We start from the raw sequence: 18,954 nt of genomic DNA on the forward strand, positions 1-18,954 counted from the left end.
ACACAGGCAACCAGCTTCAAACTGAAATGTATGAGTCAGGTGTTTTATGTTCATGTCAGTGACAATGCATGGGAACATTCAAAATCTATTCTCATGAAGAGCAAGAAACACACAATTTATATTTATCAGCATTTTGCTTCAATGCTATTATAGCACAATAAAAGTAAAAATTCAACATTGTAAGGATCTGATTATACTTTGTCTGGAGCTAAATACTTTATCATCATGGGCAATTCACAGGATTCAAACAATAAATAGTGTTGGCATTAACAAAAGTAACTGAACGATGCCATCAGTCCAATTCCAAGCCGGATCAGGTCTGATTTTTAAGTGGAACGGGCGGTGGCAGACCAGTGGCGGAGGTGTGTGATTGGTCCGTCTTCATGGCTTGGATTTCACAGCTGTGGTAAAGACACCAACAATGATGGCAACTACAGTGAAGCCTTGAGCAAAGATACGTCCCCTCATCAACAGCTGGGACTGTCTGGTTTTCCCTTGGTGGAAGGCGCGTAGACCATACATCAGCGCTCCTGCTGTTCCCAAACAACCTGGAAAACACATGGTTAATTATGAATACAACATATTTATGGGATGTAAATCAAATGGTCGATGTCAAAGTGGTGAGGAGATCAGATTTTGTGTCCAGGTATTCAGAGTTGCTTGCTTTCAGGGTGACATGTATTAAGATGAAAGATACTAATTTATGCAACCTTGCAAAGTTTAACGATTATATTTTAATACTAAGACATTGTGGCATTGATAGCAGTTAAGTACCAACATTAAAGCGTAAGTTTGCACAAATTAGAGAAGAAAAAAAGTTTACCTCTAGTAGTGTCTATCTAACCATGCAGATAGTAGGGTCGGGAAAAAATATCGATCACAGCGCGGTATCCCGATATTTTGTGCAGCAATATTGTATCATTGCCCGGATGCCGCGTATCATGTTTTTTGTTATGGATCATTAATATTGCAAATACAAATTGAACTTTTGATAGCAAACTAGAACAAAAAATTCAATTGGGTTTTTTCAGTGAGAAACTTAAATAAAATTGTATCTTATTAGATAAAACATATACCAGGTTTTCCTTTGGGTACATATTTTATCATTTAAATAAGGAAATGAATGCATTACATCACAATATATGTTACTGAAGTACTCTGCATATAGCAGAAGAAAAGAAAAATCTCTAATATTATATTGTGACTGAAGTAGCATGACAACATGGTATCATGGGGCCTCTGGTGATTTCCATCCATTTAGTTTTGTTAGACCATTTAAAAATACTGTTGTCCCAAACTTCTCATTTAAAAAAAAATGGGGTACTTTTACCTCTATTACATGAAAAGGGTTGCAGCAAAACTCAAAGGAACTTTAAACCAGCAGTGCATAGTTACTGACTACTATGGGTGATCTTTTCCCATACTTCTTATTTTTTGGTTTGTTTATTTGAGTTACTTGAACCTTGATTGAAGCACAGATTTTAGGAGAAGATATATCTTGTAACTTGAAACCAACAGTGCATAGTTTTTGTTGTTTTGTTGTGACATGGGTTACCTGAACTTTGAGCACATTACAACAAGGGCAACAATGCTCATCAGTTTTTATTATAATGTAAGGTAAAACGAGAAAAAAACAAATCTGACACTTGTAACCAATATTGTTTTTTTAGGGCCGATATCAATACCCATTGTAAGTAGTTAATGAGCCGATAACTGATATGCTTTGACAATAAAAATGTTTGTGTCATTATTTATAATTTTATATATAACAAACTTCAACAAAAAAACTTTCTTTAAATGCATTAAGCAAATGTTTAATCAAATCGGAAACTTTCAACATCATATACAAAGTTCCCAGACCCCAACTTTTTTTATAGAGTGAAAATTTAAATAAAAATTAAGTAACATCAGCTCCCTGAGATTTACCAAGTAAGTGCAGACACTTTCTTTGCATGTTTTAATTAATTACCTTTATCGGCGATCATTAAAATAAAAAGCCGATACAGATAATCGTCAAGTTGCCAAATATTGGCCCCAATAATCTGTCGACCCCTACTTTAAGTTACCCAAACCTTGAAAAACACTGTTATCCCAAACGTATCATTACAAAATGTGTGGTACTTTTACCTCCATTACATGTAAGAAGTTACAGCACATACTTTAAAGGAGGATATATATCTCGCAGTGCATAGTTACAGAAAACTGGGTGATCTTTTTTAGTGATGTGGATAACCTGAACCTTGTGACCCTTACACCAAGGGCAACAAGGATCAATATTTTTTCCAATAATAACGTAAGGTCAGACTACGATAAAACAAATGACCCTTATTTGAACAAATTTTGTCAAAGTCATGCATTAAAGGTGACTCACGTCACATGACAATAAACAGTTTCTGGTAACGAAAGTGACAAACGCAATCTGACTAACACACAGCAGATGAGCGACTTTTCTTTTTGTTTGATGTTAGCATACGCGGTTAATATTTCCTAGCATGCTACAATCAGTGGAGCGTGACTTAGCTTTGTATTTGACCAAACTTAAACAGAAAAGGACGAGCTGTACCGACTCGCTGCGGAACTTGTGTAATTGTCTTCGCTCAGCTGTGGTACCCAGCTTGTGTAACTCACCTATGGGGACGAAAGGGTTCTCCTTTGTTTTTCGTATGAACTTCTCTTTAAAGGTCTCATCTTTGGCCCTCGGCAGAGGGCTGAAGCCTTCGATAACTGGCGGCTGAGATAAGTCAAATGGCACATGTGGCGAAGATTTAGGAGATTGCTCAGGGACCGCTGGTGCTGTAGTCGCCGCCATGCCTACCTGAGACTGCAAAACAGTAACCAATGAGCTACAGGACTACACTTCCGGCTACACTTTGACCCCACACTTCACAATAAAGGTCCTGATATTTAAAACGTGTGGGAAAATGTGTCAGTATCTCCCCCTGGCGTCTGCCGCCTGCTGCTATTTTACTTCGAAACTCTGCACTGCAACTCTTATTTCAATATATGTGTTTTTATATTTTTGGGTTTTATCTGTTGTTTTCCCACTTGCTTTTTTTAAATTACCTTTTACATGCTTCTTTTATAATGTTTTAAATGTGTTTCCTTTCCCCCTAATGTTGTATTTCAATGTTCTGTGTGAAGCACCCTGAATTGCCTTGTTGCTGAAACGTGCTATACAAATAAACTTGCCTTGCCTTACTGTGCATTATGACCACCATACACGACAGAAAATAAATATGATTCAATCCGTCAACGTTCATTAAAGTGCAGTTCTCTATACATAAACCATATCGGTCAAAATTAATGAATGGGCATGGGGACATAACTCCACAAGTCCCCTTTTAAAAATTAAACTATTAGCATAAGACATGATTCCTTTGTGGTAACTATTGGTCCTAAAATATGAACTCCCCAAATCGAGAATATAACAGCTTTACCATCCACTGGGCAGCTGGCATTTGCACAGAATGATTAAGGTATGATGCACTTTATCCTCAGCGTCTTTTACTGATGAGTTTTCTTCTGTTGACCCTCTGATTATTATTATTATTATTATTATTATTATTATTATTATTATTATTATTTTGGTTTTAATCCCTAAGTGTTTTCTAAGGTTGTGTTTTGTTTGTCTGTTTCTCTGTCTTGTTTCTCTTTGTTTTGAACCTGTTTTTATTATGTTGTTGTAATATTCTTGTAAATGTGAGTTGCTTGGTCCTTCAGTTTCCTTCAGGATTAATAGGATTAATCTAATCTAATGTAACTTGTTTTAAGGTGCACCATAAAGTAACATTTTGAACAATAAACTGGAGCCTACAGGCTCATATAAACATTTTACAAATTAAAATATGTTGCAAGGAATTAACCAATCTAAAAAACTGTAATCTATTGTGTCCTAGGACCACATTTTTGTGTGATCATGAGACGTTTGTTATGGACAGGGTGAAAATGTAGCCAATCTCGTTTTAAGACCCCCCTCTTACCACTGAGTGGCAGTATTGGGTAAACTTCAGCGTTCAGCAATCACTGAATCTCGAGTACCATAGTAGTCTCATATAAGTAATGATGTTGTACTTTACTTTTTATGATGCTGTAGTTTTGTCTCCAAGAGCTGTATATTTATTCATTTATTTAATACTCCCTGCTAGATACCCCATTTAGTCTGAGGTCAGGTTCCAACATGTTATCCTGATGATGATGATGTCATTAGCCATGACAGTGAAGTAGTTTTGTCAAAAACACAAATGTATCAGCACATATCAATTCTAAATATTTGAAACAGGTTTAACACTCATTTTCCAAAGTTTCGATACACCCCTACTAGCAGCAATGTCTCGCTCTCTTACTGTTAATATTGACTAATTTTCCTGCTGTTCTCTGCTATTAACCAAGGAAATAAGTCAGTGTCAAGGTATAGTCTTGTTATAGTAATGTTTAAATAAAAATTTAAATCGTGTGCCCTCAATGTCATGGTATCATATCAGTCAGAAATTCCAGTATCATGACACTACAGTGAATTTCTGGATATCTCCATAAAAAATAGAGATTTTTGAAACAGAAATGTGATTGTTCTTTAAGGCCAATTTGAAACCTTGAAGACAGATTTCAATACTGCAGCTAAAAAGAAGACTGTCAAGATGCTCAAAATGGAGCCAAATATGATTTAAATCACGAGATGAACTGTGTACCAAGTCATGATATCACTTCAAGTCAAAACATGAAAGAGTAGTAGAGATCATAAAACAGTACACAAATACTTTTCAATCTTTTTATTGAATATTAAGGTAAATATTTCACATTAATACAGGCTACATAAAGTAGAGCCACTATACGACATGAAATTTACTCTCATTTTAACCCTTTTTAGTATGTAAACAATTATACATGTATTTACCACTCTAAAAGGTTCTGATTTCTCTTTCTCTTTAGGTAATCATCATCTAGTTCTGGGCCAAGTTTAAATAGCTACTTCATGTTGAGCCCCCTGCAGCCCAAGAACGGTGTATGTGGGTTTAAGTCAAAATCGCTAAACTACGCAGAGAATGGATCCTGTTGAACAGGTGATCGCGCATGTTTGTTTGCATCATTGGGACACTGAAAACAGCTCTCGCCCAATTTCCTCTTTATTTGTTTGAGATAGGCACATCAAAGAATGGCGTCAAGAGAACTTCCAATTCTTTAACCTCTGCTCTGCACTCTCAGGTCTCTACTTAAGTTAACATGTTGTACGGTTTTCTTTTTTTCGTTGTCTTGTTCGGTCATATTCGTCAGTTGGTTTTTTCATGTTTGCGCTGTGGGTCATGCTGTGTGCGTTTGATTGCTGTGGACGCTGTCTAGTTGACGTGGTTCAGGTGCACATTGCCCACATGAGGTGCCCAGGTACCAGGCCACACCTGAGGGGAGAGAGGAACAATAAGGAGGTATATGTCAGAATGACTGTAGTCAAATATTGTATCTGACTAATGGCAGAAAAACAAGCCCGACAGTTTGGCTCCTGGGGTATGATTAGACAGCATGCGTTTAACAAAAGAGGGCATCACCTGCTGCTGTGGGTCAGAGTTATCTGCATTGTTTGGGACCACTTTGATGATGGGGCTCCATGCGGGGTCACCAGCGTGCAAACCATTGTACATCGGTCCCCCAGGCCCCTCTGCCATGGGAGGATGAGGGGGCAGCATGGTTCCTCCATACATTGACATGGGCATCCCCTGAACACACAATAATATGTCATTTTTCAAAGATGTGTACATGGGAGGGGCAAAGGTTAACATCATCTACAGAGCTACGGCTCTGTGTTACCTTTGGGAAGTCCATGTAACTGTTGGGCAAATGCTGAGGCTGGTGGTAGTTGTTAGCAGGGTTTGCAATGCCCGTGTCATCCTGTTCCATGGGCTGGTGCTGAGAAAAGGCTGACTGCTCCGCCTGCAGCTGAGGGTGCATCATGTGGCTGCTCATCAGGGGCTGGGACCAACCAGACATGGCCTCTGTAACAAAAAACACACAGCAGAGGGTTAAAATTATTAAAGGATATCAGTTACCAATGCAGAGCAAGGTCTTGATCCGATGGAGCGGTTTTTGTGCAGCTTGTTGCTTTTTTTTTTCTAGGCAACCACCAAAAAACCCATCATTAAATTCACAAATCTGTAGCTTAAAAGCTGCATAAAAAATAGACAGACGGAGGTCACTTGCTCTGGCTCTGATTGAGGGCCAGAGTCCGTTTCTAAATACTAAGTTGGACACAGGAAAACAGTGATCGAGATTCATGTGGGTGCATGAGACCACAAAAAGAGGAGACATCATGGGGAGTACCACCAGCTGCTCCAGGAGCCAGACCAGCTGGTTCAAGTCATTTTAAGGATGAATCCGGGACAGTTTGACAATCTGCTGTCAATCATCGGGTCTAATTACACTTGGTATATTGTTAGGAAGAAGTCAACGCTGCTGTTTTTTCAGATATGTCTTGCTGCTTGCCTAGGGCGATGTTGGAAGTGAGCTAATGTTAGTCTAATGCAAACAACACCCGGCACACTGTCATTTGTTGTGATCATAACCACAGAAAGCTGACCTTTCAATTCATCCAAGTGGACAATGGGGAGAAGAAAAAAAACAGCAATGAAATTGGGCACTTTTCCGCTCTGAGTAAAAGTTTTTTCAACTCGAGGTGTTCAGGACGCGTCCTGCAAAAACGCGAGACGCATAGAGCAGAAAAACATGTTCACAAAATGCAAAAGCAGCAAGAAAAACCTCCTCACTCAATGAAAACAATTACAAAAAGCTGCTCAATGCTGCTAAAACACGCTCTGTCTAAATGACTGAAATATGTGCTTGCATTTAAATCACACTTCTGAGATTTTCCACTTTCTCCTTTGTCTTAATTCCAACAAACCCAAAAGGAAAGCAAAACACCACAGTATTCTTACCCGAAGCACTGCCGACCCCGAATGACCAGATGCCTCCCTGTCCTACAGATGCCGTGTAGCTGGTGGTGAGGAGAGGTGGGTTGACAGAACCTGTCTGCCTGATCCTGGCCAGCCGCTCTGTGCCGATGGGTGGAGGAACTTTGCGGTCCTGCTGCGAGGAGCTGCCCGGCTTAGGCTGGGGAGGAGGGGGCACAGCTGAGGTGGAAAGGGCGGAGGATGACACCGTAGATGGAGGGGGGACAGGAGATTCACCTGGTGGAGAAGACAAGTACAGAAAGAAACGGTCAGGGCTAGATCAGACTTAAACATTTGAAAGTATTACTGAAAATATAGAGAGGACCAGAAAACGATCTAGTAAAAATGGTATTCATGGATTTAAAAAGCTCAGTTGAAGTCCAAATAGATAATTATGGCTGAAAAGTTTGATTGGGAAGGCGAGTGTGAGCCTAGTACCTGACGTGGATGCGCTCCATGGGTGAGGGGAAAAGTGCTGTCTGCTGAATGAGGGCGTGCCAACTGGTGTATGACCGTGCAGATACACAGGGCTGCCAGAGATACTGGTGGCATAGCTGGTCAACGCTGTGGGTGCAGACAATTAAAGAGACAGCTCATTAGTGAGCACATGAAAAAGCACAATGTACCTCAAAACTTCACCTCACTAAAAAGTGCAAGGCGTTTTTGTTAAGACGTGTTTACAGTGCTTCTTTTTCTCGTGTGTGATTTCATTCAGTTTTTCAACACAGTGATCATGTAACTAAATTGAAAAAAGTCATACCGATGGGGCTGTTGACCATCCTCTGTGAGGCAGAGCGGTAGCCAGGGGCTTTGGAGCTGTCTGGAGGAGGTGGAGGCATCATATTCTCCATCTGGCCCATGCTCATGTAGGCTGGTGGGGCTGAGTACGACTGCTCTGGAGGTGATCGAGCTGGCAGGTGGCATGCACCCCACACCTGATTGTTTCCAACCTGCAAGGTGAGTACAATACATCACAAAAGTTAAAATTTATCGGTATGATATTACTGATCATATCTAAATGCAAAAAAGGGGCCAAAATATCAAACTTTTTACTACAACATCAAAAATCCAGCAGCTTGTTATACAGTTCTTTTTGTATTTATACTGTGTAACATGTTGAGTAATTTTCTACTGCGTGACATCTTACCGTTTACTGTACAATAATATTTAAATGCCATATTTCTACATTTTTTAAGTAAATATACTACACATCATGTGTGTAATTCAGTCATCCTGGGTACTATCAATCATGTACATACAGTATATGTATAAATAAAAGGTGCATATAGTGTATATGGATCTTATTTTGTTATATAATTTTCTTATTTTACTCACTTTTATTTGTATTTTGTAATATTTTATCCTTTTTTTGCATTTTTCTTTGCTTCTGATTCTTGAGCTGCCGTAACGTGAATTTTGTGTGGGATAAATAACGTCTAACCTTATCGTATTTATGCTCCCTCTGTTGTTACTTGAACTCACCTGGCTATTGTTGTCGAAGATGCTGCTGAAGTTGAAGAGGCCTGCAGGACCAAAGTTAGGGGGGATCTGCTGAGGCTTGCCTGCATTGGCCACATGCTGCATCTGGGAACCGTTCATCATCCCCAGGTTAGCAGAGACCTGAAGGGAACCTGGAGCCTGGGCTTGAGCTTGGGTCTGAGCTTGTGGAGGCAAATTTGTCGGCTGGGACGTCTGGTTTTGGGTTTGTTTCGGGGGTTCTTGCTGAGCATTGAAGGGCACGAAAACAGATTGTTGCTGCTGTTGCGTCTGCTGCTGCTGCTGCTGCTGCTCAGGAAGGGAGTAGTAAGGCCCTGGTGGCTGCATACGATGGGAGACTCTGGGTGCAGGGGCTGAGAAGTGGGGTACAGTGTTGTTGGGATGTGCAACATTGTGTGAGAGGACAGGAGGAGGTGCTGAGGGGTGGTGGGAGCTGGGCTGTGGGTTGAGGAGGGGTGGGGGAGCCTCTGTGGATGGTACAGAGGAGGGAGGAGGAGGTAACTGCTGTCGAGGTTCAGGCTTGGGAGGTAAAGCCATTGCAGGGGCAGTGAAACCCACAGAGTTGATGCTCTCGCTGACTGAAACAGCCTGGTTCTCTACAGATAGAGAGGGCTTGTCTTTTCCAGGAGGGACAACGGCACTGGATTCTGTTTTCGTTGGCTGGATGGGGGGCTGTGAAATAGGTCCGACTGGCTGCTGAGCGGCGTTAGCGGTAGTTGTAGTGGAGCTGTGATGTGCAGGAGAACCCGTGCCTCGTACTGCACTGCTGCCACTAGTAGACGTGGCAGCAACAGACACAGGGGTGACGCCAGCAGGCTTGGGGTCGGGGGCGAAGAGCTGTTTTCTGACCGATGAAGGAGTGGGGACACTCGTCTGAGGATTGTATGGAGTGGGATTCGGGGTGTGAGGCGAGGCGGCAGCTGTAGATGTGTTGGGAGCACTGGTGGTGGTGGTGTTGGTGGTCGTGACTGAGGCTCCTGAGCTGGCCGTGTTGCTGTGCTCACTATGGGTGGAGTTGGGTCTGGCCTGGCCTCCAGTGCTGTTTGTTCCTCCGTTGTGCTTGGGGGAGCTGTTAGCACTGCCGGGACTCACGGGACGCACGGGGAAGGGTCCCCAGGTGCTGGCGGCGGGAGAGAAGGTGCCACCAAACTGGGCCATGGGTAGACGAGGGTGTCTGATCTGGTGCATGGTCTGAGCAGCCAGGAGAGCCAGCTGAGGGTGGGCGTATGCCAAGGGCAGAGACACAGGGAAGGGCTGTCTGACATTCGATGACAGCCCCTTACCGATCTTTCCCCCAGCCTGAGAGGAGGGTGAAGACGAGGATGAAGAGGGCTGGAACGAGACGCCTGTGGAGGTGACCAACGAGCTCAGGGCCTTTGGCCCAGTGGTTGAACCGCTGGTGGCCCCTGTGGTACTGGGGAAGGAAGCTGAGGTCGTTTTAGAGCCTGGGGCTCTGATGTGATTCCTGGGGATCAAATCTTCAAGCTCTTTGGCTGGGTCTTGGATTAGAGCGTTTATCAGTTGTACTGCATACCTTGTAGACTCCGTCCCTCCTCTGAAACAACAAAACACACCACTCAGACTATGTTCTTGTGTTAAACAGTATAAGAATCAAAAGTGATAACATAATTCAGTCTAATAAAGTTTTGTGACAGACCAGAACACGGGTCAAGAATGATGCTTTTTCAGGTCCTCAGTTCAGCGTAGGCTGCACTGCACAGTTAAAGCCCCACTAGAGTATGTATTTGCATTTACATGATATTGCATATGTTTTGAGTCAATTCTTGACAATGCTGATTTGTCACGCAGTTTGCCAAATACAGTACACCAGTACAGTAGGCTATGACTAACGTGCTTATCAAAGATGATTAGAAATTGACAGAGAATATTAATTTAAAATTAGAATTTGTTTTAACCAAGTTGTTGCAAACAAACTAGTTGCTCATTTCTACTGTCAGTTATATAGTTAAGCTAATGGGTCGTCATTCAGAGAAGTAACCGAATTTCAGCCAGGGACAGTTTCATGTTCATTTACATTTCCTTTAGGTGAAGGCACTGGAGAAATATTCTCGAACTAATAACTTATATTAGAGTGACAGCTATGGCTATCCACAGAAATATCCATTTTTTTGCTTTTTCACATACACTGGAGTGGCAATCTGATGAACTATTAACCAAATACCCACTCTCTGCTTGAACATTATCTTAAAAACAGGATGTAATATTGGTGGTAATGGGCTTTAATTAACTAGTTTTCTCCTATTTTCTGTAGCACATGCAGTTAATTAAGCCTCTGCTGGTGGGTAACATTTTTGCTCTGCCATCGCTGCTGCCTCATTTTTCTCGTGCCATCAACCTTCTCATCTCAATTACAGTGTCTTAGTGCACAGAAAACACTTTGGGCCATGTACTAAAAAATGTAGCCGATGTGCTGGTTTACTGTTTTCACCATTGACAATGTTGGACTGTGACGCAGGCACATCAACCGAAGCCTACAGACACACATTGATCGATCGCACCGCTGTGAGTGGAATCCAGCTGGCCTGATCAACATTTGCCTGAAGTCTCTGTTCTGCATGTAGACTTAAGTCTGTTTCCCAAATTTGTTTGTTGTTCTTCAGCGGTTCTAGTGTCTGTGGTGTTGATGATTTTGGCATCACATTTCAATATACAAAAAAAGTAAAAATGATGAGATGTAAAGCGGTAATAACATTAACCTTCTTCAAATCCTGTGTCCTCATATTATATCCATGGGCTGAACACTGTAGGAGTGGCCCAGCGGAAATGAATGACATCATCCAAAATGGGGCTTACATGCTTTATGCAACAAACCAACTGTTATACTCCAGCTGCAGTGCTGTTTACAGTCCGCCAGAGGGCAATGTTTTTACCTTATGGTGATCATCCTCTCCCCGTTCTTGTCCTTCTGTTTGTCGACATCAATGTGAGCTCCTGTCACGTCCTGGATGGCTGTGATGTTGCAGCCTCCCCGGCCCATGATCCGAGACACAACAGAGGCCGGCACAGAAAGCTTCTTTGATCTTAAAAAGAAGCAGTGAAATTTTATTATTTAACGTCCACACTGGCAGATGGAAATGCTACTGATGATAGCTTACATTAAATTATACCCTTAAACCAAAATAGGTAAGTGCAGAAATTTAAGGACCATCTTTTTTGTTTCTTTTTAAATGTGCACATTTAGTAAAATCTGGTCCTGTCAATCAAAAGTCCTGTGAAAGGTTCTAATATAAAACAGACACAATTAAACAACTGACCTTCTGACGACCTCCTTCCAACCTTCTTCTCTCTTCTGGCCTCTCTTGGGGCTTGTGAGGCTGAGCTTACTGTTGGGTGAGGTGACGGGGAGAGCCATGGTCTTGAATGGAGAGGGCAAGGAGTTGGAGGTGGAGTCGCTCGTATCCAGAGCTCTGTGAAAAAAAAAAGCAGGAAAAGTTCGGGATTGATTGGATTATAATAATAATTAAATCAGTTATTTGTCATGTTGTTGGGCATTTACAAAATGTTTTGAAATAAGTGAGAGGTTGAAGTGTGAATATAAGAATTTAAAGAGCTTTTATATCATTCTGTAGCTTTTTAGTCGTGTTTCTCATGCATTCATATTCAAACATTCAAATTTAGGTTGAGGTACATATGTTTAAGAGTTTTCCCAAGCCCCTCTTAAAACATTTCCCTACATAACCTGACATAGGTTTCATGCTGACGTTGCTACATGTAAACCCCCTAAAGCCGTTTTGTGCCTCCTTGTGAAAGAGCCAAGCCTTTTCGAAATTGTGTTATCGATTTTATCGACGCCATGTTAGTTCAGATCCAAAAGTCAAACAATAACACAAAAAAACTAACCAATCAAAACAGCGGTAGACCAACAACTCTCATGTTCAGTAAAATTACTGTTTTTGTCAAAGGAGTCTGGTGGCTTTGAAGCCAGCAATGTAAAAAAATTCAGTTATCTGTCGGAAAGGGCTGTCTGACAGCAAGAGATGAAAATATTACACGGACAATGCCCTACTTCAAAAAATCCTAACAACCCCTTGAGATATCATTATCATCAGTGCTCGCCGTTCGGACTTCTGTCACTGCTTTTTGCTTACGGCTGAGTGGGCGTTTCCATTCGAAAAACCCGGAAAAGAACACAGACGGACTTCCCTTTTAACAACACTTACTGCACATATTTCATAGAGACTCACTTTTGCGTTGGTTTTGAGATGGAGACTGTGACCTTGTTGTCCACCTTGCCGTCAATCTGCGGCTGAGGACAGTGTCTCTTCTCGGGGCCGCGCAGGAGGCCCTGGGCCGCTCCTGAGGAGGGGACTGAGGAGGAGGAGGAGGAGGAAGAGGAGGAGGAGGAGGAGGCGGAGGAGGTGAGGTCAGGGAGGTAGTTGAGCTCCTGACTCTTGCCCCCGCTGCTGCTGCTCTCACTGGCACAGTCGGTGCTATCCAAGGGGTCAGAATCGCTGTTGCCACCTGTCACTCCCCCACCCCCGCCCCGTGGCTCACCGTGGATCTTGTTCTTGTCAGCCTTGTGCTGTGCTAGTGCAACCTGCAGAGAAGACACATACACATCCTCGTGTTGAGTTTTTCACAGAAAAAAAGCTGCTTTTATTCTTGATAATAAAATCTACAAAGCACATTGTGAATCAGCAAAGACAAACAATACTCCTGATAAAAACAGGAGTGCTCACCTGCGGATCCTGTAATATGATGGGTTCATTAGGCGAGTCCTTGGTCTTGTTCTTTTTGTTCTTGCGATTGGTGCTTGGAGTAGTTGCCACACTCGCTCGCTTCTTCCCAAATGCTGTAGTGAAAGTAGTGGAGGTGGCAGATATACCAATGGTGGTGGTGGTGGTTGCACTGGGAGGCTCAATAGGAACGTCAGCTTCTGAGGGGGGAATGGGTAAAATACACACAGTTACAAACCATGTAATTCTAGCACAAAAGAACTAAGTAATACAAAACTCAAAAACAACTCTGCAGTCTCGTAACTTAGAGCAAAAGTCATGAAAAGTTACCGTCAGCTGAATCCTCCTTCTGCTCCTGCATCTCAGAGAAGTCCTCCTTGGTTTTCTGCCCCTCCTCTTCCTCCTGCTTCCTCTTCTGCTCCTCCTTCTTCTTCTTGCGTTTCTCCTTACGCTTCTCACGTTTAGCAGCCAGGGCCTGTTTCTTGCTCTCCTCTCGGGACTATAACACACACATAAACACAGTTGTATAAAAACTGTTTGCCCGCGTCAACTGTATGCAATGTAACCAGGAGGCCTTCCATCAGTCAGAGTATATTTTAGCAGCCTGAGGTGGCCTTTTGGAATTGTTTTTAATAAGAGTGAGGCGTTTTGCTTTGGAGTTGCTGCGCGGGTCTTGGTTTTAAGGAAGGCCCTGTACACCTCGAGATGAAAAAAAAAAAAAAGTCAGCTCTGAGCAGATAAGCACCCATCATCACTGGCATCTTTTCCCTTTGTCCCATCAGATGAATTACGAGGCGGGCCTTCTGTGGTGGCAATGACAAGTGCTAGCGTACATGGTTTGTGTTAAGCTAATGTTATCTCATTTTCAACATTGCCTGCAGCAAGCTGCAAGGCATGTCTGACAAACTGTAGCCTCAAGTACTTTTTATCATTTTACTAACTTCAAATCTCTCACAAACCATCATCCAGGCAAAGAAAGACTTTTCTCTCTCTGAGGGTCACATGTACCCAAAACCAATCTCTTATTTCCTTGTGTCCAACATACTGTTTGGGAACATCCTCTCACCGTTAATCCCAGCCAGAGACGTGGCCTCTGCAGCGCCATTTTTTATGTAGATTTTAAGATACAGATCATTGAGTTGAATTGAGTTCAAAATAGCAGTTATGCTAAGGACACTTGATTTGGTGGTTGCAAATTTAGTGGTCTGATCGAAGGTTTATCATCCCAAAGAACAGCTATGCAGTCTGACGTTACCTTCTCCAAGTCTAGCTCCTTGAGGAGAATGCTAGCATTCTTGTTGGCCTCGGCCGCCTGCTGGTCTTTGGCTTTGACGATAGTCTCCATGCACTGATGGCACTTCTTCAACAGCTCCTGCAACAACAGGAAACCAACAGTTTAAGTTCTGCTAACATCTTTAAGTCAAATAAATGAGGCAGACTGATGTCTGAAGAGGAAATCAACCTACTTTGTCAGCGATGGTGGCAATATATCTCATGCACTCAATATCTGATGGAAACTGGTTGACCTCCTTCACAAGATATTGCACCACCTTCACATGACCCTGAAAAGTCAAGTCAAACGGTTAGTAACCAGAGGCTTGCCAAAGTGTAGCGTAACACACAAACTGTCAGGGTTCTGGTGAGCTCTGCACCTTTCGAAAGGCAGCCATGAGTGGGGTGATTTTGCGGTTGTCGGCTGCATCCACATCAGCACTGGCATGCACCAAGAGCTGGACCACGTCAAAGTGACCGCCGTTTGCCGCCAGCCAGAGAGGGGTGTTCCCTTTCTTGTTTCGTACATCGATATGGGCACCCCTGCAAAGACAAGAACAAGCATCGTCTTAAGGAATCATTGTGTGAAACATGTGTTGTGAAACATTGTGGCAAAAAAGGCAAGGACGGCAACAGGCTGAATCTATGGGCGACGTCTGATTTTAAAAAAATGTGCCTTCATGTTTCTGCTAAAACTAACATTCAAATGTAAAACATGAGTGATAAAACAACAACATACAGTTGCATTGAAAACAGCAAGACTGGGCATCAAACAACTCACAAAACGGCAGGAAAATTATAATCTATTCCAAGGCCTTAACAGTTAAATCCCCAGTTGCTCGTGTTGTTGACTATCTCTTAAGAAAACCAGAGTATGGTTCTGTGGAGAAACACCTTACAGCACTCACCTGTTGATAAGCAGCTCACAAAACTTGTAGTGGCCCTTGTCAGCAGCAATGGTGAGGGCAGTGTCACGGGATGAGGGAACAGGGGGAGCGTTGACGTCGGCGCCTTTGTCCAGTAGCACTCGGCCTACCTCTGCGTAACCTCCTGAAGCTGCCTCCATCAGAGGAGTAAGACCAGTCTGCATGAACAGAGAAGTCACTTAGCAAGAAGGCTGCATCATGGTCCAAGGCAGCATGGACCCACAATATTTAAAAACATATCCATTAAGTCTGGAAACTGGAAATCTAGCTAATGTGATTCGGACTCCTTACCTTAGCACGGTGCTCTACGTTGGCCTTGCGATCTAACAGCAGACTGACGACCTCGGCCCGCCCCTGGAAGCAGGCCAGGGTCAGAGCTGTGTTTCTGTTGGTCTCAATCTGGGCGTTGATGTCAGAGCCCATATCTAACAACAGCTTCACTGCCGGTACGTGGCCATTCATGGCTGCCAGCATCAGAGGAGAGATTCCCAGCTTACTACCAGTCCTGGTGAGAGAGTAAATATATAAAATGTTAAGAGACCAAAAAACAAAATAAATAAACTGTTAAATGTGCACTAAAAAGCATATCATGAATCACTGAGTGTTTGTCTTGGTTTTAGTACACATCATTGCTTTACTGTGATTTAGAAACTTAGCATGCATTTTCACTTTTTGCCATACTGCTTTTGTCAAGGGTGCAGCTGCTATTAAACCTTGGTTTTGGAGTTACTGCCTCACTGTTTTTTTTTCTCACTTCTTATTTATAACAGAGTAAATCACGATGCTATCACTTCTGGGTGTGGCTAAAACCCAAAGGCACATTTTATAAAGATGTTGTATTGGTTTGGCACAAAAAGTGCAACCTTATTCACTTTCAGGGACTAAAACCATTCAGTCAGGGGGGAAGGCGTATACCCTGATAATGAATCTAATATGGACAGACATGTTTCACTCCTATCAAGGGGCCAAAGTGAATACTTCTTCTCATGTTCTTGTCACTCACCTGGAGTTTATCTCAGCTCCAGCGTTGAGGAGTATCTTGATGATGTTGACGTAACCCCCAGATGCGGCCAGGCTGAGAGGCGTGTAGTCGGAAACATTGCGGTGTTCCTTGTTAGCTCCCCGAAGCAGCAGCAACTCAACCACCTGACCGACAAAAGGGGACAGATGCAAAGTTAAAGCCAGGAAAAAAACTACAGGAATGTCACTATTGTAAAGATTAACTGAAAGACAATCTGTCTACCTCCTGGCGTCCCCCTGAGCAGGCCAGGGAGAGGGGCGTGTCTTTGGTTCTCTCTGACTGAGCCTCAATGTCACCCCCTTTGTCCAGGAGCACTTCCACCACTCCTACGTGGCCAGCAGTGGCTGCCAGGATCAGAGGAGTGAAACCTGTGGAGAACAGAAGCAATATGAGGGTTTTTTTGTTAATTAAAGAAGTATTTCACTGCTCTACAGTTCAAACTTGGCTGTCTATGTAGTAGAAAGGCACAAATACTTTTGAGATTGGTGCCACGTGACATGAGAAAACAGAGGAAAAGGGGTGTGGTGTTTACTTTTGCTCAAAAAAACAGAAAACCTTCAACTACCAGAATGCACTGCACAACACCAGACCAATAAACACTCCTGCTGGTGGACTGTGTACAGCGAGCTTGTCCATTTTCACACAAGAAACAGTATGACACCTACTTCCTGTTCACGTATTACAGCCAAACAGTGAACCAAAATATGGTTCTAGGAGAGAAATAGGCAATACAATAACAAAATTTCTGTCATATTTGATCAGTTTGATCTGAGTTAGGTCTATCATGAACTATAATCCAATTCACGCCTCTCCTACTGTTCATAATTCCATGAAAAAGCCGTTTTATTATGGTGCTTTCATACCTTTTTTGTCCCGGTGCTCAATGTTGGCTCCCCGTGCGATGAGGACAGACACAAGCTCCTCATGTCCTCCTGCACATGCCAGCGTCAGCGCTGTGTCATGGTTACTCTCCGTCTGTGAGGAAAACAATATTTCTTAATAAGGTAAAGGACTTTGCGCATACATGTACTCGCTTACATTGTCATTTTGAGGATCTCTAATGTCAAAATCAGCACTGCGTCTTACATGTGCATCAATGTCAACAGAGGGGTAGAGGGGCAGGACCGAAGGGGGCGAAGCGATGTTTGCGGGCATCTGTGTGGGTGGCTGGGACAGGGGTGTGGGTGAGGTTGTAGTGTTCAGCATGGGCACACGGCTGCTCACAGCTGTAACAGAGAAAAAAAAGTGGGATTTAGCAGGTACTTGCATCAAATAAGAACAGAAAGAATTAAAAGTCAAAAGCAAAAACAAGTGCGTTTACCTGCCATGATGTCATCGAGCGTGTCTGTGAGCGTCTGTGCAGGTGTAGCTACCATGAGCCCATCTGGGGCCTGCTGAGGTATCATTCCTGGGCCTAACCCAGCCAACTGTTGACCCTGACCCTGCTGCTGTTGGCCCAGCATCTGCTGCCCCACCAGTACCCTCTGCAGCTCTGGGCTGGTGCTTCCTGGGTAGTCTGCAGGGTTGTAGTCTGGTAGGGGTTGGATAGGGACGAAGGCAGCCTGTAGAGGCGGAGGGGGAGGCTGGGGCTGGGCCTGTGGTGAAGGAGGAAGAGGTGGCTGCTGCGGCAGCGGTGGCCCATCCCTGTAGAGGATTGTGCCCACCTGAGGAAGCTTGGGGTAATCATCCTCTTCTCCATCTGCCTCTTCCTCTGAGCCCTCCTCTTCGTCATCATCTTCCTCTTCCTGAAAATATAATAGAAAATACCTTAAGTCTCCAGGTTTGATATGAGGAATCAGAATTAACATACAACAACATAAAATCAAAATCACTGAGAGCTTCACCTCGTCCCCTTCCTCTCCTGGCTGCTCCTCTTGCTCCCCATCTTTGTTGGCCTCTTCATCCGTGTCAGAGCTGGTGTGGAGCTGGGCACCTGTCGTGGTGGGAAGCGACCCCGGAGCTGGCGTCGTGCTTCCGGGACCCGGGCCTGGGCCCTGGCTCTGTCCGGCCTCCTGCTCCTCCTTTAAACCCTTCGCCTCCATGTACTCTTTGGTGAACTGTTGCTGTGTTTTCAGCTGCAGCTGGCGCTCCACCTTCTGCAGCTCCTTCAAGATTTTCTTCTTCTTCTGCACCTAAGTGGGGAACAGCCACATCCTTGTTTGCCTTATTTCTGATACGGTGCTTTGCATGCAAAATAACATACAAGTGTGAATTTGCCGAAAAGGACAAAGACATCCATCTCACTCAAAGTTCTAAAAACAAGATTTAAAATGGGATCAGATCTTAAACAGATGATGGATTATACCTGCTCCTCTCTGCTCTTCTTCAGCTCCTCAATCTTGTCTTTGGTGAGCGGCTCCCCCTGAATGAGCTCTAGCGACTGAAGCTGGGCCTTCTCAATTGCGCTGATTCTCTGTCCCAGCTCGTTCAGCTTTCCCTCCGTCTCCTCCACAATGCACTCTAGAGGTTGGCACAAGTGGAAGGGCGGCAGAGGCTCGGCTTCAGGTCCCCGACCAACTGAGCTGGGGACACCGGGTTGAAGGGCTGCTTGTCTCTGTTTGGACGCGCCTGGATTTGAAAGACAGAGATCCAGATGGTTAAGGACTGGG

At 43.6% G+C, this 18,954-nt stretch overlaps 2 protein-coding genes across 5 annotated transcripts in view; both read right to left on the bottom strand.

The window, feature by feature from the left end:
* Nucleotides 1–29: 29 nt before the first annotated feature.
* higd2a (HIG1 hypoxia inducible domain family, member 2A) lies at nucleotides 30–2,875 on the bottom strand. Its single transcript, XM_042493015.2, has 2 exons — nucleotides 2,629–2,875; nucleotides 30–548 (listed from the first exon to the last, which is right to left on the bottom strand). Exons 1-2 carry the CDS (start codon nucleotides 2,807–2,809, stop codon nucleotides 382–384), a joined length of 348 nt encoding a protein of 115 aa, XP_042348949.1. The 5' UTR covers nucleotides 2,810–2,875; the 3' UTR covers nucleotides 30–381.
* A 1,876-nt stretch (nucleotides 2,876–4,751) lies between these two features.
* Nucleotides 4,752–18,954, bottom strand: part of ankhd1 (ankyrin repeat and KH domain containing 1) — a 33,026-nt gene continuing 18,823 nt past the window's right edge. For all 4 annotated transcript variants that reach the window (XM_042493780.2, XM_042493779.2, XM_042493778.2 and 1 more), the window contains exons 16-39: nucleotides 18,651–18,913; nucleotides 18,190–18,477; nucleotides 17,667–18,090; nucleotides 17,432–17,571; nucleotides 17,209–17,320; nucleotides 16,568–16,713; nucleotides 16,328–16,470; nucleotides 15,616–15,829; nucleotides 15,307–15,482; nucleotides 14,779–14,941; nucleotides 14,593–14,688; nucleotides 14,382–14,498; nucleotides 13,457–13,625; nucleotides 13,130–13,326; nucleotides 12,635–12,987; nucleotides 11,705–11,857; nucleotides 11,321–11,470; nucleotides 8,415–9,984; nucleotides 7,693–7,882; nucleotides 7,371–7,496; nucleotides 6,918–7,169; nucleotides 5,797–5,981; nucleotides 5,538–5,705; nucleotides 4,752–5,390 (exon numbers count right to left, since the gene is read on the bottom strand). In XM_042493780.2, coding sequence (XP_042349714.2) covers nucleotides 5,331–5,390; nucleotides 5,538–5,705; nucleotides 5,797–5,981; nucleotides 6,918–7,169; nucleotides 7,371–7,496; nucleotides 7,693–7,882; nucleotides 8,415–9,984; nucleotides 11,321–11,470; nucleotides 11,705–11,857; nucleotides 12,635–12,987; nucleotides 13,130–13,326; nucleotides 13,457–13,625; nucleotides 14,382–14,498; nucleotides 14,593–14,688; nucleotides 14,779–14,941; nucleotides 15,307–15,482; nucleotides 15,616–15,829; nucleotides 16,328–16,470; nucleotides 16,568–16,713; nucleotides 17,209–17,320; nucleotides 17,432–17,571; nucleotides 17,667–18,090; nucleotides 18,190–18,477; nucleotides 18,651–18,913 — 5,855 coding nt within the window. In that variant the 3' untranslated portion in view covers nucleotides 4,752–5,330. The remainder of the gene's footprint in view (nucleotides 5,391–5,537; nucleotides 5,706–5,796; nucleotides 5,982–6,917; nucleotides 7,170–7,370; nucleotides 7,497–7,692; nucleotides 7,883–8,414; nucleotides 9,985–11,320; nucleotides 11,471–11,704; nucleotides 11,858–12,634; nucleotides 12,988–13,129; nucleotides 13,327–13,456; nucleotides 13,626–14,381; nucleotides 14,499–14,592; nucleotides 14,689–14,778; nucleotides 14,942–15,306; nucleotides 15,483–15,615; nucleotides 15,830–16,327; nucleotides 16,471–16,567; nucleotides 16,714–17,208; nucleotides 17,321–17,431; nucleotides 17,572–17,666; nucleotides 18,091–18,189; nucleotides 18,478–18,650; nucleotides 18,914–18,954) is intronic.

This window comes from Plectropomus leopardus, chromosome 8, assembly GCF_026936395.1.
Source record: "Plectropomus leopardus strain MGB_pleo_1.0 chromosome 8, ASM2693639v1, whole genome shotgun sequence".
Lineage (NCBI taxonomy): Eukaryota > Metazoa > Chordata > Actinopteri > Perciformes > Serranidae > Plectropomus > Plectropomus leopardus.